General features: G+C 51.1%; 1 protein-coding gene across 1 annotated transcript; it reads right to left on the bottom strand.

Moving 5' to 3' along the window:
- Positions 1-10,839: 10,839 nt before the first annotated feature.
- LOC100285260 (atypical receptor-like kinase MARK) lies at positions 10,840-14,087 on the bottom strand. Its single transcript, NM_001158154.2, has 2 exons — positions 12,567-14,087; positions 10,840-11,803 (listed from the first exon to the last, which is right to left on the bottom strand). The coding sequence occupies exons 1-2, from the start codon at positions 13,960-13,962 to the stop codon at positions 11,157-11,159; spliced, it is 2,043 nt and encodes a 680-aa protein (NP_001151626.2). The 5' UTR covers positions 13,963-14,087; the 3' UTR covers positions 10,840-11,156.
- Between the last annotated feature and the right edge of the window lie 3,306 nt (positions 14,088-17,393).

Raw genomic sequence — 17,393 nt, 5'->3', positions numbered from 1 at the left:
ATAGCCGATTTGGACTCCTGTGTACCTTGGCAAGAAGGCGACGAGAGGGATCCAGATCCTCATGACTCCGTGCTCGACCTCCACGCACGAACCGTTCTCATCTAGCTGTCCCAAGCTGATGATAGAGTTCCTCAACGCGGGGATGTAGTAGACTCTGATGAGCAGCCTGTGCTCACTAGACGCGGCGGTGAAGACGACTGAGCCAGCGCCCTTGATCTCTACGCCGGAGGTGTCCCCAAACTTGACGGAGCCTCGAACGCTAGAGTCAAGCTCGGTGAAGAACTCCCGTCGGCCGGTCATGTGATGAGTGGCGCCGGTGTCGAGGCACCATCCTTCGATCATGTCCTTGCTGGAGCCGTCGCCGAGGAAAGTGCGTGCTTTCGACTCATCAAGGTGGAGGAGTGCCGCTGCAGCCGATGCCGCTGGAGATGGCTCGATGTTTGCATGTGCCAAGAGCAGGGTCTCCTCCTCCGCCTCTGCCTGTGCAACGTTGACCTGGCCACGTCGTGGCTGTCGACAGTCCCTGGCCCAGTGGCCAAGCTTACCGCAGTTGTGACAGCCGTCATCTCGTGCCGGCTTCTTGTTGCCGACGGCGCCGCCTTGGGCACCTCCATGGGCACCAACCTCAGCATGTCCTCGCACCCCGGCCTGGGCGCCTCCACGCGCCTTGCGCGGTTTGCCGCGTCTGCGGCCTCGTGTCGAGGACTCCCCCTTCTTCTTGTCACCCTGGCAGGCCTCCCACTGCTCCCGAGTGAGATGTAGCTTCCCGCCGATAGTGATAGGCCCAGAGGGAGCCTGTGGTTCGTCGCCATCGACCACCTTGAGACGACCTATCGCCTCTTCGATTGTCATCGTGGAGAGGTCTAGCAGAGACTCGATCGAGCGAGCAATCTGCTTGTACTTCTCGGGGATGCAACGGGAGAGCTTCTCAACAGCTCTCTCCTCATCGTAGTTGTCGTCGCCGAACTGCACCATCTTCTGCAACAGAGTGTTGAGGCGGAGAGCAAAGTCATCAACATCCTCACCTGGCTTGAAGGCCAGGTTCTCCCACTCCTTAGGAAGTGCCTGTAGTGTGGTCTTGCGGGCACGGTCGCTGCCGATGCGGGTCGCAGCGATGGCGTCCCAGGCCTCCTTGGCAGTCCACTTCTGAGAAAGTGAAAACTGCATCTCGGGCGGGACTGCAGCAATGAGGGCATCCAGCGCCCGCCGATCCTCGTGGTAGTCGACGTCGCCGTACCAAACTGCTTCCCACATGTGGCAAACCTAGAGTCGTACCCTCATCACTGCGGCCCACTCGACGTAGTTGGTCTTGGTGAGGGTAGGACACCCGCTGTCGGGACCGATGTCCCTGACAATGGCCTGGGCCATACGGCGACCATGGTACCGATCTGGGGAGGGAGAGTCGCGCCGCCTGTAGAGGCCGCGATCTCCGTCGACTCGATCGCCGCCGCCGGGAGCACCGCCGGCGCGTCTACGCCCGTCTAGGCTGCCGCCGCGTGCGCCCTCACCTGGAGCGCCGTCAGCTCGTCGGCGCCTATCTGGGCTACTGCCACGCGCGCCCCCATGGGGATGCGCGGCTGCCCACTGTGCCGTCTGCTCTCGCGCTGCTTCCCTTGCCAGCCTAAGCTCTTCGTCGGTGTTGTCGTCGACAGAAGCAAAGCTGCCAGCTCTACTGCCGTGCAGAACCTCGAGCTCTGCTGCCGCCGCACGTGCAGCATCCGCCGCCTCCGCTGCTTCTACTTTCGCTCTCGCTGCTGCCAGTTCCGCCGCCGCCAACCGTGTTGCCCTCGCCGTTGTCGCTGCAGCCGCTGCTGCTGCTCGCTCGCATTCTTGTGCTGCGGCGACCTCGGTCTCTTGCTGGCGCTGCGCACTCGAAGTGACCGAGCGTAGGGACATGGTGGGCTAGTGAGGGGTCGCTGCGTGTGGAAGAGGCTGTCTCAAACGAAAGGCTGCTCGTCTAAGCAGGAGAGGAAGGAACAGTTGGAGCTCTTGCTGCCGACTGAGTGTGGGGAGAGGCGTGGGAAGGAGATGAGCAAGAGATGTTTAGGCTGCAGGATAGTTTGGCTCTGATACCAATTGTAAGTAGAGGGACTCTAACTCTCATCAAGAGGATGACACTATGAGTTGGGGCAATTTTCTGTTTATTTCCTCAAACACTACACAATGCCATACCCGTCTAAGGGTTGGAATACATATTTATAGCCCAAGGGGCTACATCATATGCTTCCTAGAGTTATGAATATGCTGTCCTACAAACTGCACTAACCACTAGGTGTTGTTGTACTCTAGTCAAAAAAGGAAAACTGCAGCAAGCTGCTGTCCTCCAAAAGCTGAAAATGAAAAAGGAGATGCCTGCAGGCTGCAGCACGCTGTCCTTGCAGTCAAAAGACTGCAGGAGATGCCTGCAGGCTGCAGCACGCTGTCCTTGTAGTCAAAAGACTGCTGCTGTGTTGTCTGCCGCAGTCCTTGCTGTCTGCCGCAGTCCTTGCAGTGAAAAATTGCTGTGTTGCTGCTGTCCTACAGCAGGGATGCTGTGCGGACAGCAGAGATGTTGTGCGGACTGTCCTCCACACGAAGACCACATGACTTATTCCATCACAGAAGTCTCTCTCGTGAAGGACCTGAACGGAGAGGAGAGGAGAGGACGGTCGGTCGAAAAAGGAGCAAGTAGTTCGTCAAATCACTCTCATGAGCAGTAGTGATCGCTAATCAGTACACGAATCTCAAGTAGTTCATCAAAGTACAAGGTAAACTTAGCAAAAGCTCCATGGTCCCAAGTCCATCTGCTTCACAAGGCGTAGCATCCTTCGTCCCCAAACTCCAAAAAAGTCATCGCCACATGTTCTGTTGAAACAAAGGAAAACCACTGTCACCTTTCATGTGACACATTACTGGCCGTCTACCTCTATTCGAAATTTCCAAGTGATAACTGTGTGATCAACCTTTTTTCTGGGACGTTTTGAGACTTTGACACGAACCTTGACGAGCCATGCTAGGAAAATGAGGTGTTCCCCCTTTTTGTAAAAGGAAAGAAAAAAGACAGAATTGTTGTGGCCTTTTTATCACTCTCAGCGTAGACTACGAGCGTCGCCTTTGGCCAACCCAGTGGCCGGCTAGTTGAAGGACAAGACCATGACACTTGCATTGCAATTGCTCTGCACTGCATGTCGCGTTGCCAGTTGATTCTTTTTCTCGATGACATGCATGGTCGTCAATTTCAGGGTTCTGAAGATTCTGTGACTGTGAGTCAGAGATGATTGGTATGATTGGGGGATTGCTCACCTGTTGACTAAATAACTAGTATGGAGGAGTATATAATAATACCACCAGAGAATTTTGGGTTGTTCAGTAGGGGGAAACACTCTTGTTGTAATTGTCAATGGTGGCGGCATGAAATTAAAGCAATGCCCAAATCATGGTCCATCGTCTGAAAACCTGATGATGTGTGATGTGTCAGGGGTCAAGGCTCTCACCACTACGCGCTCAGCATTTAGCAAGCAACCTTCGAAATGAGTAAATACCACCCCCCAACAAGTTTAAACGATGTGTCGATGTGGCATGCATGCCGACGGGAAAGAGTGGCCTGTGTACTATCGCCCTTGGACTGGCTTCAACGGTTGCTGCAGCCCTCCCCCTCCCCTATCACTGTTGACAATTTAGCGGCTACAGTCCCCCCCTTCCGTTCACCGGCGTCCTCCTCCTCCTCCTCTCCCGTATCATTTCGTTCTCTCTCACGCTACATGGAGGGGCACTCTACACCGCTTTCCCCCCGGTTCCCAGCTTCCTTCGCCCGCACGACCGCGGGTGCGGAATACTCCAAGGCGACTGTTGGAGGCAAACCCAGTCCGCCGTTGGCGTTGCCGGAAAAGGTACCCGTCGAGCCGCCTTCTCCCGCGATTCTGTTTTCCTGCTCCGGGCGGCGACCACCCTGTGGGGGACGTGGACGGGGCTATGCCGCCCAGCTTCGCCGACCGACGAGCCGGCAGATCCATGCGAAGTGACCGGGTTCGAAGACGCCGCCGCCGTTGTTCTCTGTCCGCCGGCACGTCGTTTGCGGGCTCTCGTCCAAAGGGAGGTCATCGATTCGGGCATAGATCTACGTTGAGCCGATCTGCTTCCTTCGATCTGCAAGCTCCAAGGTACGATTCGTGTCTTCTCCAATGTCTCGACCTCTGATTGAATCCCTTGCCCAAATATACGTCGCTTCGATTTACACTAGGGTTTAGGTGTTCTTGAACTGCTTTCATAGTTCGGGTTTAGGTGTTCTTCAACTACTTTCATTCTTATGGTTTGCCATCATCAAATAAGGTATGTCCAAACCATGGTACTCTAATCTCAGATTCGGCCAATGTGTTGGTGGATTTCATCCCAAAATTAGCTTGGATTTCCGAGAACTCTACGGATCCATAGTTTCCTTTACCATGTTGGCTGGTAGTGTAGGTCTGTCTATGATTTCCACTAACTGAACCTACAATTTGCAGTAGTGTTTGCTTACAAGAGTAACCATTGCATGCAACTAATGAACACCTTTACTTATTATACAGCTTCAAAACTTTAGTTGATTATTTGACGTCCACTTCAAGTAATTGAGGTTCTAATTCCTTTTTCGCTTTTCTTCATTATTTGTAATCAATTTCATAAGTCTAGTTTCCATCGATGTTGTCTGTGCTTTCATGTTTGTAGTCTAATTATAGTTTACTATATGTAACCAACAGATTTACCTACCCACGGTTCAAGTGTTTATAAAATGTGTATCATTTGTTTGCATTCTTCTTCCATAATAACAATTTTGGCCCAACATTTTATACATGTTACCCACACTTTCTGTATTTTGGTAGCTGCCATGACCACTTACATTTCACTAATTAGTAACAACAGTGGGCCTAATTGTTTCATGTATGCAGCTTGTCTAGCCAAGGAGAAACTGCCTGAGGATAGGATTCAAGATGAGCAGCCATAATGCCAAACTGCTGCAAAACTTGGTCCTGACTCTTGCATCCTCAGTGGAAACTGGTGCATTCAATATTAGAAGCTTTCTAGAAGAGGCTTTCATGCATTTGGGTGATGAGCATTACCTTCTCAATGCTCTCCTTGCAATTCGAAAGGAGGTATACCTCATGGAGCAGGATGCACTAGAGAGCAAAGCAAGGTCGGACCCAGAGAAGGAGAGGATGGAGGAAGAAATTAAAGTATTGGAGCAAGTGAACCTACTGCCCCAAAATCCTTTCACACCCCTTCCTCACCAGAATTTATGAGGCCAGTGACAATGACTCGTACGACTTCGACAGGTCCACTAGGTATAGCATTTGGAACCTGTAAATGTGGTACCTAGTAGAGTCTTAGTGCTAGTAATGCATCCAAATAAATAAAAACTTACGTGTGATGTCTGTGATGCATGGGTTGCCGATGTAGGACATGTGGGATGTTTGTTAATGTTCCTTTTGTATGAACCTTTTGTGGAATGCATGAACATTGCTATCTTTTAGTAAAAGTGTGTTATCTGTTGTTGCAATTCATTGATTCGTGTATTTCTTTCCCAGAATGGCTGAGAACAACCCAAACTCACCTATTCGACCTCCTGGTGCCGGCCCCAGTTCAGGTAACCAGATTTTCCCTCCACCCAGTGGGATCCTTAGTTCTAGCAGGGCCAAGGATTAGACCCAACCCATCCTGCTACTATGACTGGTAGTACAAGCCACATGAGCAATCCTACCTGGTCCTAGGGACCTAATGACACATCTTCATTTGCCTTCCGCAATCCATGGAACCCATATTTTGCTATGATGAATCCAGGTGGTCCTCCACCACAAACATCCTTGGGTCAAGGCCAGATGGTACCACTTAGTCCATTTCCCCAGGTTTATACCCATGTGACAAACACGACTGAGCATATAAATTTGGAATCAGAAGCAGAGCACAGTGTCCAGGAAGTAAACAACCCTACCAAACCTTCGAACACACCTGGGACAGGTAGGAGGACAAAGGAACAGAACTTCAAACCTGATGAGGACCTTTTGCTTTGTAAAACTTGGCTAGAGATTAGTAGTGACCCAGTAATTAGCACAGGGCAGAGGAAGGAGGGTCTATGGGCTAGAATTGAGAAAAGGTACAACAAACTTAGAGGGGAGTATCCAATGAGACTAAATAGGGATTTGAGCAGCAGATGGGACAAAATAAGGGCTGAAACAGGCAAATATGCTGGATTCTACGCAAGAGTCCTAAGGGAAAATCAGAGTGGCCTAACAGACAACGACAAGGTAAAATAACTGCCTTTGTAATACTTAACTATGAATATGGTTTCATGTGTACTTACGTTTATTGATGATCTAACATGTATTTTAATTCATTTGTAGACTTCGAAAGCTGCAACTCTATATGCTACCGCACACAAAAGACCTTTTCATTTCATGCATTGCTGGACGCGCCTGAAAAATGAACCAAAATGGGATTCCATGGTTCATGGAAGCCCCTGGAGAGGCAATGCGGGGATGGAGCCTATTGGTAGTGGTACACCTTCAGGTTCTGTTAATGATATGAAAAATGAAGAAGCAGGTATAAAAGGTAAAAGGCCATTGGGTCGGGACTCCACGAAAGCATCAAGGAAGAAGGCAATGTCCAGTTCCTCCCAGTCTACTGACTACCTATCAAGAATTCATGAGATTCAAATAGCACGATTGAAGCAAAGTGAAGAAAAATCAGATAAGAAACAGTAGAATATTGAGTTCTTGAAGGAAGTTGAACTGAAAAAGTTGGAGGTCTAATCTAAGGAAATAGAAATGCAGCAAACGAAAATGATGATTAAAGACAAAATCCGAAAGGACGCAAAGCTCAAGGAACTCCTAGCAATGGATATGGATGTATTACCAGAGGATGTGAGACCTGCCTACATCGCGAGGAGAAAAGGTTTAATCGAGTTCTTCATCAACAATCCTGTCTGAAGAGTAGTATTGTTACAACATTTGTTGTGAACCTAGTGGCGGCGTAATGTGGTCTGGTGTGTTCGGACAACGGTCATTTCCAGTTTTTTGAACATTTGCTTGATTGTTTGAGACCATTAGCTTGCTTGTTGAACATTGTTTCATGCACTTTATTGATTTTCAGAATAAGGTTCATTGATACATGCCAACACGATTGCAAACATGTGCACTTTATTTCCAGCAAATTCATTACATGAAGAACTAACCATGACTACGTTACTGTCGACCTTGATACATGGCAACACTTGCATAACTGGTACTAAGCAAATAGTTAACTAAACAAGTAGAACACACATAAGTTTAGAACTTAAGTTGGAGAAAGCCCTTCAACCCATTGACCCTCGCCGTGCCCACAGGTGTTCGATCAGGTTGTGTTGCAAAGACAAGTAGGTGGCCTGACAAGTGATGTCCTGCTCGGGATCGTTCGGTAATTCAGAGCGGATATGATTATTTAGCCACTCGTTCCGGACCTCAGGAATATTATTACAAACTTTAGGGTGGGCAGTGGGCCCAATGAAATCCACATTTCCTGCACCATCTCCTTCGTCCTCGACAATCATGTTGTGCATAATAATGCAAGCGGTCATCACCTTTGCGAGGTGATTTCGATCCCAACCATAAGCTGGGCCACGAAGAACTGCCCACCTCGCCTGCAAAACTCCAAATGCTCGCTCTATATCCTTTCGACAACTCTCCTGCTTGGTTGTGAAGTGAACCTTTTTTTCTTTCCTCAAACGCGTCACGAATTGCTTTAACAAAGGTTGGCCAATTTGGATATATGCCATCCGCTAAGTAGTATCCGAAATTGTACGTGGTACCATTAATAGTGAAGTGCACTGGTGGCATGGTACCATTACGTAACGATTAAACACAGGTGAGCGATGCAGCACGTTCAGATCATTGTTAGTACCAGGCATTCCAAAAAAGGCATGCCAAATCCACAGGTCATACCCAGCGACTGCCTCTAGTATCATTGTTGGCCTCGAATTGCGTCCACAAAACTGTCCCCGCCATGCAGTAGGACAGTTGCGCCATTCCCAATGCATGCAATCGATGGAGCCTAGCATACCCGGAAACCCCAAGTCAGCGTTTACACTAAGTATGCGAGCAATGTCTTCGTGGTTAGGGATGCAGAGGTATCGTTCGCTAAAGCAGGATATGATTGCGCGACAGAAACGGATCAGACAGTCCCTAGCCGTAGTCTACCCAATCTGTATGTACTCATTGACCGCATCGATTGGTAACCCGTAAGCTAGGATACGTAAAGCAGCACATACTTTTTGCAATGGACCGAGCCCCGCTAAACCAGTTGCATCACATCGAATAGTGAAAAATCGTCTTCTCGCTGAACGACCTGAAGGATACGTAGGAATAAAGGACGATGCATCCAAAACCTGAAAACCAAAGCAAAGCAAATAAGAACAAAACGATCCTCGAAAGCAAAGTCAAAGCATTACTTACGAAATGTACCTTCGACGAAAAACATGTGGTGGATAGACTGGATTAGGTCTGAAGTAGTGGTGCTTGATGAGATTTTCACCAGCAGCGTGGTCCCTATGGATAACTCGACGAGGCAATGAAGAGCGCCTACGCCGCGTGCTCGAGCCTCCTATACCAAGTTGCTCAGCATGTTGACAAAGCAACAAGGTATCGATCTCTTCGTCTGAATCATCGGATGACGAAGACAACACTAGGCTTTTGAGTGAGTCCATGACGAGCTCAATGAACAGTAGGTACTAGGTACAACAGATGGAATGCCTGCTGGTACAGAAGAGAGAAGTGCGGAGATGAGTATACCATGGGCGCACAGTACCTTTTTTATAGATGGCTTGGGCGTGTGAAGGAAGCCAGGTGGTCGTGGCGTGTCGTGGAAGCCAGTCGTGTGGTGGAAGCCACCCGTGTCGTGTACTAGAAGATTGCGAATTTCTTATTATTTCAAATTTTGTTTTGGTCGACAGCGTATTGAAAATGGAAGGTTTTGGGGAAACCGTAAAGTAATAATGATGTCTAAGCTCAAAATATTAATCAAGCAAAAATGTGTATTACAATAATTTGCATCAAATAAATCAAATTTCGAAAAAACATATAATTACAACGATTTGTTACTAACGTATTTATACTAATTACCAAGTTTGCTAATTAATTTTGTACTAAGTTGCGGCCGCGCACTGTTCATAGAGCAAATAAAAATAAAACAAAAATTGGAAGGTAGTTGAGTTAGTTGAAGATGAATGTATATAACATTGGTGTAGTGGGATACAGAGGTTTGATATAGGGAAAACCGCTGTAGAGCGTGGAGATATAGGGGGGAGGACGAAAGAGAATGCTGATGTGGCACATGAGCGAGATATATGAGGAGAAATTTAGAGGTCGTCGCCTTCGGCCAACAACATCCTCACACTCACAGCCACCTAGATGCGGATCCAGGAAGTGGACCACGAGCCGATACGGGAGAGGCCCACGAGTAAAGAGAGGCTAGGACGGGATGGGAATGGGACCAGACCATGGCCCATGGGAGCACGGGGATTTTTCAGATTTGCAGCTGAGCTGAACTGACCTACCACGGAACAGAAGAACGGATGAGTCCCGCCCCGTGCTGCCGTGCACAGGGCATATACAGATATACTCGTGGTGATGGTGAGAAATAATCGGCCAGTTCGTTGAGCTTCTTTTCTAGCTGAGTGCAGGTGGTCCGCGACTGCTCTACCAGAACCAGAACCAGCAACCTGGGAAACGAGGAACGAAGAAACCAACCACGAGCATCATGAGGGCGCCGGTCGGTCATCTTTATCTGGAGCGCGCCCTTTTTCCTCGTCCGGTAAGGCACTGTTTGGTTATTCCTAATATATATTGATTGGATAAGATTGGAAAAAATTAAAAAAAAGTTTAACTTATTTGAGATTCAAACTCATCCAATTCCACTCAATCCACACACATGGATTAAGACCTAACCAAACAAGCCCTAATTCGTGGTTTCCTGGGGCCGTCCCAGCCCCACCCGCCTGCCTTCAATTACCAGCGAGTACCACGACAGCTACTATGAATTGAGAGGAAAGGCCAAAAGCCAAGCAGTGCCCGGCGTCAGGTACATCACTATACAGCTGCACATCGAGATACGATACCACGCTGGGGCATGCAACCAATCACTCCGATTTCAAAAACAGCCACACCGAAAACAACAACATCCGTGGCACCAGGCCGCTGTATATCAACATCAATTTCAAGCATTGTTTAGATAAATATACGGTATCAATTGTTGCATATCCAAACTCTCGTACGAACAGAATTAAATTCCTCTAACGGGGCGTTTGGATCCCTTCATTTTAGAGGAATTGGAATTCACTTAATAAAGTAACTTATTTAGTTTGGAATTTGACATTCCACCACTTTCTAAAGTTCAGATATAAGCCTATCTCAAATTCACGGGGTGGAGGGTGGGAAATGATTTTATGCATTACTAAAATTGATTTCTAATCTATAACTTACATGACACTCTTTGTCTCACTCCACTATAGTAAAAATGTAGCACATAAATATCTCTGACATCTTGCTAATAATAGTATAAAAATATATTTTGCATAAAACCGAATTAGCTTAATTGATATATGCCTAAATTAATATTATTAGAATGGAATTCAATTCTAATGATCCAAACGGGTCGTAAACATATTCACATACCACCGCTAGTACGGCTCATAAGGTGGTATTAAGGTATTTCGCGGACTGATGACAACGCCGCCATCGAGCAGCTGCCACCGTAGCACCAGTCGTTGTTGACAGTAGACCACCAGACTTCCCCAAAAAGAATGCCCCCCACGACAAACATATCGGCAAGCAACTTGAGCAGATCAAACGAGAGACTGATCCAGCCAAAAAGAAATTCCAAACACTACATGGGGCTCAGTAATTACACATGGGTAGCTGAATGACAGCAGCAGCAGCACTAATCAAGGCTAGAATGAGCACAGCAATTTAGCAATCACTTTAGAACTGGTCCCTAAGCACACCGCCACCGGTCAAACTCAGCAGCACCGGATGCCGTGCACCCGTGCTACTTTTGACAATCAAGTTACCCGTTAAATCATGTACGCTAAAAGATGAAAAAAAGAGTCGACTCGGTCTAAGATCGATTGGATGCAGGCTAGAGTTATAGCTGATTCTCTTTTAGGTCGACTGAGATCAAGAAGCGAACGGATTGGTCGGCACCTCGGATTCAGCCTTGGAAGATTGATCATCAACTTCTTCCTCCATGTTTGTGGTCAAGCTTGACTTCCTGATCTCCTCTATCCGCGTAACAACATGCCCCATTGAGGGCCGGGCCTCTGGGACTTGCGCTACGCAGTCCAGAGCAAGCAGCACAAGCTGAGCCATCGGCTCCTCGCCAGCCTCGTGTCTCATGAGCTCAATATCGAACACCTCCGAACCCCATTCGGAGCGACTAACTGACTGCACCCATCTGGGCAGGTTGACGCCCTCGTCGTTGAGAGCGGCCTGGCTGGGGGCCTTGCCTGTGACCAGCTCAAGCAACAGAACACCGAAGCTGTACACGTCTGCCTTCTGGGAAACCCTCCGGGGATCAATAACCTCGGGTGCACGGTATCCAGTGGCGCGAGACGGTGAAGACGATGGACCAACAAGAGCGGTAAGGCCATTGTCTGATACGTGTGCTTGATACGATTCGCCCAGGAGGACATTGGATGACTTGATGTTACCGTGGGAAGCCGTTGAACTCGTTGAGTGGATGTACTCAACACCACGGGCTGCAGCTAGAGCAATGCTTGACCTTAAATCCCAGTTAAGAGGTGTCTTGCCAGAAGTTATGTTGCCTGCTCAATGAAATGAAATCCAGACAGTTTAGGTGATACCGAGTCACAGCCAATTGCTGTATTCATGGTCAAGGAAGACGATTGAGAGCAATACATTAGGGCATCAAAGAACATATTGACCAAATAGTACCATTTCACAAACTACAATGACCTCAAGTGATCGTCTTCTTTAATCAATCCAGAATGTTATAGCAGTAAAGCAGAGAGCAAAAGTAAACTATAATGAAAATCCAAGAAAATACAACCAATAGTGACCAGGTAATAAATGATTTGGAAACTTACTCAACTTGTGGGAACTAGTAAGTGACCAATTAGTGAAAGGGGAGGCATGATGGCAAATATTTTATTAGAGCATCCGTGTTGACATCACCGAAGTTAACACATAAATCTGAGTCAAAACTGAATGCAACTTCCCTAGTAATACCCAGTAAATAATCACACATAATTCAAGCGCTTTGGATATCAAGCAAGATAAATAACAACTCAATCCCAACTGATTTCGACTTGGTCTACGTAGATCATGACAAAAACCAAGTCCTATTCACAGGAGAGTACGAATATTCAAACGAAAGAACAATCTAGAGTACCTCCTAACCAACGTGTATTAAACATATTGGGGATGAAATGAAGCAATACTCTACCCCTAGGCTACCACCCAATAACATGCAATGCACATGGTACACGTACAGCAAAATGGTGATGCTAATATCATAAGCAGATAATATGCAACCGATACTTGGGGGACGGGGGATTAAGATCTCACCGTGCAGGACTGCAGACAGGCTCCCCTTGGGCATGAAGTCGTAAACAAGTAGCTTCTCATCTTTGCTGTAGTAGTAAGCACGGAGTGGCACAATGAACTCGTGCTGAAGCTCGCCAATCTCAGAAATGCGTTCACGGAACTCAGGTTCAGACAGAGTCACGTCCTTGAGGCGCTTCACGGCCAAAGTTGCACCAGACTCGAGCACTGCCTTGTACGTCGTCCCGAACGTTCCTTTTCCGAGCACCTCAGCCGACGCGCGCAGCAGGTCCTCCAGCTTGAAAGACGCCACGGCGGCCGCTGAACCAAAGAAGACCAGCTTCTTACCGGACGTCGACTGGACAATAGGAGCGTTGGGGTGGCCTATCGTGGTCAACGGCGCTACAGCGGCAGCGCTAGTCATCTCGGGAGGTTTCCTGCCGCCGGCAGGCGCTGGGGAAGAAGGCGGCATCTCCAGAGACCGCGTTCTGATGCCCCCCGACCTGCGACAGAGGCAGACAAGGAGGAAGAGGAGAAGTGCGGCGCCCAAGGCAGAGCCTATGGCGATTCCGGCAATGGCGCCACCGGAGAGCTTCTTGCCCTTATGGCCATTTTCTACGCCGCTTCCACCGTTGGTGCCGCCGCCGCCGCCGCTGCCACTGGGAACAGGCGTCGGCGACGGTGTCTGCCCCGCTGGAGCAGGGGACGGGGGAACCTCACCAGGGCAAGGCCCCAAGGGTCCGCCGCACAAGCCCGTCCCCAGGAACGCGGAGCGCGGCTGCGACCGAAGTGAGGCCGGGATGGATCCGTTCAGTTGGTTGAACGAGACATTGAACTGCTGCAGCGGCGGTAGCTTCACATCGGAAATCTCGCCGGAAAAGCGATTATTCTCAAGGAGCAGGACCCTGAGGTGTGTGAGGTTGCCGAGCTCCGTCGGAATGGGCCCGGACAGGTCGTTCCCGCCGAGCGAGAGCCTGACGAGCCCCGGGAGAGCGAGAATCGCCTGCGGGAACCCGCCCGACAGCCTGTTCCCGTTGAGGAAGACGTTACGAAGCGCGGCGGCGGAAGACAGGTCGGCTGGGAGCGCGCCGGAGAGCCCGTTGAGGCGGAGGCTGAGCGTGTGCAGCGCCGTAAGGTTCCCGAGCGTCCCCGCGGGGACTGTCCCCGAGAGCGTCGCCCCGGGAAGCCGCAGCACCGCCACGCGGCCGTGCTCGCAGGTGACCCCCGTCCACGAGCACGCGCCCGCGACGTCCGAGGCGTTCCACGCCAGGCGCCGCCCCACGGCGTCACGGAACGCCACGAGCGCCCGCGCGTCGCTCGCGAGGTCGTCGGCCCCCGCCAGCGACGCGACGACGAGGAGCATGGGGAACGCGAAACGGATGCGCCGGAGCCGCCACGGCGGTGGCGAAGGCGACCGCATCGCGGCGGCGGCTGAGGTGGCGAGAGCGGGCCCGGTCCGGAACGAGCCGAGGTTGAGAGTGGTCTCGTCCGTTTCTTCGTTTCTTGCGTCTGGCGTGCGGGGAGAGAAAAACCCTAAAACTCCCGTGCGCATTTCGTGGAATGGGCCTCGGGGAGTTTAGTAAATTCGCGGGTGGGAGGTTGCGCCGCTCGGGGTGGTGGGGCCGGGCGAGAGGGATGGGAATGCGAGGCAACAAACAGATGCCTGGGCCCTGGAGTGTGGAGGGGCTAGGTGGGAATGCGGACGGAAACGAATAAATTAAGGTGTCGTTTGGTTCACATATTTGTAAAATAATAAGTAACTGATAACGTTAAATTATGTTTGTTTTAGTGTAACTGTAATCAGATACTACACTAAAAATTGATACAAATCTATTCAAATTTGTTACCACTAGTAATCGAGCGTAAATCGTTACCATTACCATTTGCGTTACATACATAAGTGTAGTACAATGTTCCTATTGTTACGATATACAATCACCATTGGAATGATATACCAATTATAATTAATAGTATAGTAATTGTACGTCATCCGAGTTTTTAGTGATAAGCAACTTCGTGTCATGTTGGGCTTGAGTCTCATAATCTATCTGGGAGGTTACGACATGTTTGTTGGGTGCAGATCAACTCTACTATCTCTACATGTTTCGCTTGTGACCACGACCCACGAAACTCACACTTAAAGGAGTAGATACTTAGTCTTGGCGGGTTGTGTCATCTCTTAAAGTCTTAATCACTGTTCAGGATATAGTTAAGACCTAACGAGTCCGAACAGACCGATACGACCAATTAGAAAGCGCTCCTTTTTTGTTTACCTTTCTCCTCCAACGTCTTCTCGACTATGTCACTCTCGACGATGGACAGCGATCATGGAGCGACGGAGGTCCAACGACGAAGACCCAACAATCATCCTTCAAGGCTTCTTTTACGGTCGGAAGTAGTGAATGAAGATGGCGCCACGATTGCAGCAAAGAGGATGTTCGACCCTCATGTATGGTAAGGACACTTGAACCCTACACAATAGTGTTGCCCATTGACAAATCTAGATTTTGTGTGGGCTATGTGTCAGGATTATTAACCAATGATGTCATTGAGTGTTTGGGGTTAGGAATTGGGTATTGTCGGCGTTTCGACCCCGGGGGGTCCCTGGACCGACGAGTAAATTGTCGCCGCGTGCCCCAGCCCAGATGGGTCGGCGCGAGACGGAGCGCGAAGGGGGGAGAAAGCCGGAGGGAGACAAGCGTAAAAGGGGAAACCCGCGGCCTTCGTGTTTGTCCCGCGCCCAGGTCGGGTGCGCTTGCAGTAGGGGGTTACAAGCGTCCACGCGGGAGGGAGCGAGAGGCTTACGCGAGCGCCATCCCGTCCTTCCCCGCGCGGCCAACCCCCTCTAAGAGGGCCATGTACCTTCCTTTTACAGGCGTAAGGAGAGGATCCAGGTGTACAATGGGAGGTGTAGCAGTGTGCTAACGTGTCTAGCAGAGAAGAGCTAGTGCCCTAAGTACATGTCGTCGTGGCAGCCGGAGAGGTTTTGGCACCCAGTTCGTGTGGTGTCGTGGCCGTCGGAGGAGCGCTGGAGCCTGGCGGAAGGACAGCTGTCGGGGCTGTCGAGTCCTTGCTGACGTCTCCTTGCTTCCGTAAGGGGGCTGAGAGCCGTCGTCATCATGGAGCATGCGGGGCGCCATCATTACTTGTTTACCGGGGCGAGCCAGATGGGACGCCGGTCTTGTTCCCCGTAGCCTGAGTTGGCTTGGGGTAGGGTAATGATGGCGCCTCCTGTGACGTGGTCGGTCCGAGCCCTGGGTTGGGCGAGGTGGAGGCTCCTTCGAGGTCGAGGTCGAGTCTGTCTTCCGAGGCCGAGGTCGAGTCTGAGCCCCTAGGTCGGGCGAGGCGGAGACCGTCGGCTGAGGCCAGGGCTGAGTCCGAGCCCTGGGGTCGGGCGAGGCGGAGTTCGTCGTCTCCCGGGGCCGAGCCCGAGTCCGAGCCCTGGGGTCGGGCGAGGCGGAGTTCGTCGTCTTCCGGGGCCGAGCCCGAGTCCGAGCCCTGGGGTCGGGCGAGGCGGAGTTCGTCGTCTTCCGGGGCTCAGCCCGAGTCCGAGCCTTGGGGTCGGGCGATGTGGAGTTCGTCGTCTTCCGGGGCTGAGCCCGAGTCCGAGCCCTGGGGTCGGGCGATGCGGAGTTCGTCGTCTTCCGGGGCTGAGCCCGAGTCCGAGCCCTGGGGTCGGGCGATGCGGAGTTTCCTATGGCGCCCGAGGCCGGACTTGGCTGCTGTCAGCCTCACTCTGTCGAGTGGCTCAGCAGTCGGAGCGGCACAGGCGGCGCTGTCCTCTTGTCAGGCCGGTCAGTGGAGCGGCGAAGTGACTGCGGTCACTTCGGCTCTGTCGACTGAAGGGCACGCGTCAGGATAAGGTGTCAGGCCACCTTTGCATTAAATGCTCCTGCGACACGGTCGGTCGGCGTGGCGACTTGGCCAAGGTTGCTTCTTGGCGAAGACTGGGCCTCGGGTGAACCGAAGGTGTGTCCGTTGTTGGAGGGGGTCCTCGGGCGAGACGTAAATCCTCCGGGGTCGGCTGCCCCTGCCCGAGGCTAGGCTCGGGCGAGGCGAGATCGTGTCCCTTGGGTGGACCGAGCCTTGATTTGTTCGCACCCATCAGGCCTTTGCAGCTTTGTGCTGATGGGGGTTACCAGCTGAGATTAGGAGTCTTGGGGGTACCCCTAATTATGGTCCCCGACAGTAGCCCCCGAGCCTCGAAGGGAGTGTTAATACTCGCTTGGAGGCTTTTGTCGCACTTTTTTGCAAGGGGACCGGCCTTTCTCGGTTGTGTTTTGTTCCGATGGGTGCGCGCGAGCGCACCCGCCGGGTGTAGCCCCCGAGGCCTCGGAGGAGTGGTTTGACTCCTTCGAGGTCTTAATGCGTTTCGTGATGCTTCGGCCGGTCTGGTTGTTCCCTCATGCGAGTTGGCCGTAGCCCGGGTGCACAGTCGGGTCCCATGTTCTCGGGCTGGTATGTTGACGCTGTCAACGGTTTGGCCGGAGCCGGGTTTGCGAGAGCAGCCCTCGAGCCTCCGCACAGAGCGAGAGGACGGTCAAGGACAGACTCGACTTTTTTACATACGCCCCTGCGTCGCCTTTCCGCAAGGAGGAGGGGGGAAAGCGCCATGTTGCCCTTGGAGGGCGCCGAACATGGTGTCTCCAGTGAGCTGCTAACGGGTAATCTGAGTGGACGCCCGTGCCCCATTTGTTAGGGGTCGGCTAGAGGCCTAGAGGCGCGCTCCAAAAGTACCTGCGGGTGATCTGCTGGACCCGGTCCCCTTTTGACGGGGTCCGAGGGCTCGATGCCTCCCTCTGATGGGATTCCGTTACAAGATCGTTCCCGCTGGTCTCGGAAATGTCCTAG

The sequence above is a fragment of the Zea mays genome, chromosome 5 (assembly GCF_902167145.1).
Source record: "Zea mays cultivar B73 chromosome 5, Zm-B73-REFERENCE-NAM-5.0, whole genome shotgun sequence".
Taxonomy (NCBI): domain Eukaryota; kingdom Viridiplantae; phylum Streptophyta; class Magnoliopsida; order Poales; family Poaceae; genus Zea; species Zea mays.
The sequence above is the reverse complement of the archived record's forward strand: the minus strand, read 5'-3'. Positions and strand labels throughout refer to the sequence as shown.

What these genes read in the sequence shown, in the direction of transcription:
- LOC100285260 (NM_001158154.2), bottom strand. Translation starts at nt 13,962, where the DNA reads ATGCGGTCGCCTTCGCCACCGCCGTGGCGGCTCCGGCGCATCCGTTTC. An exon ending in CCTGTCTGCAGTCCTGCACG is followed by an intron (nt 11,804 to 12,566) that starts GTGAGATCTTAA and finishes TTCATTGAGCAG; the next exon opens with GCAACATAACTTCTGGCAAG.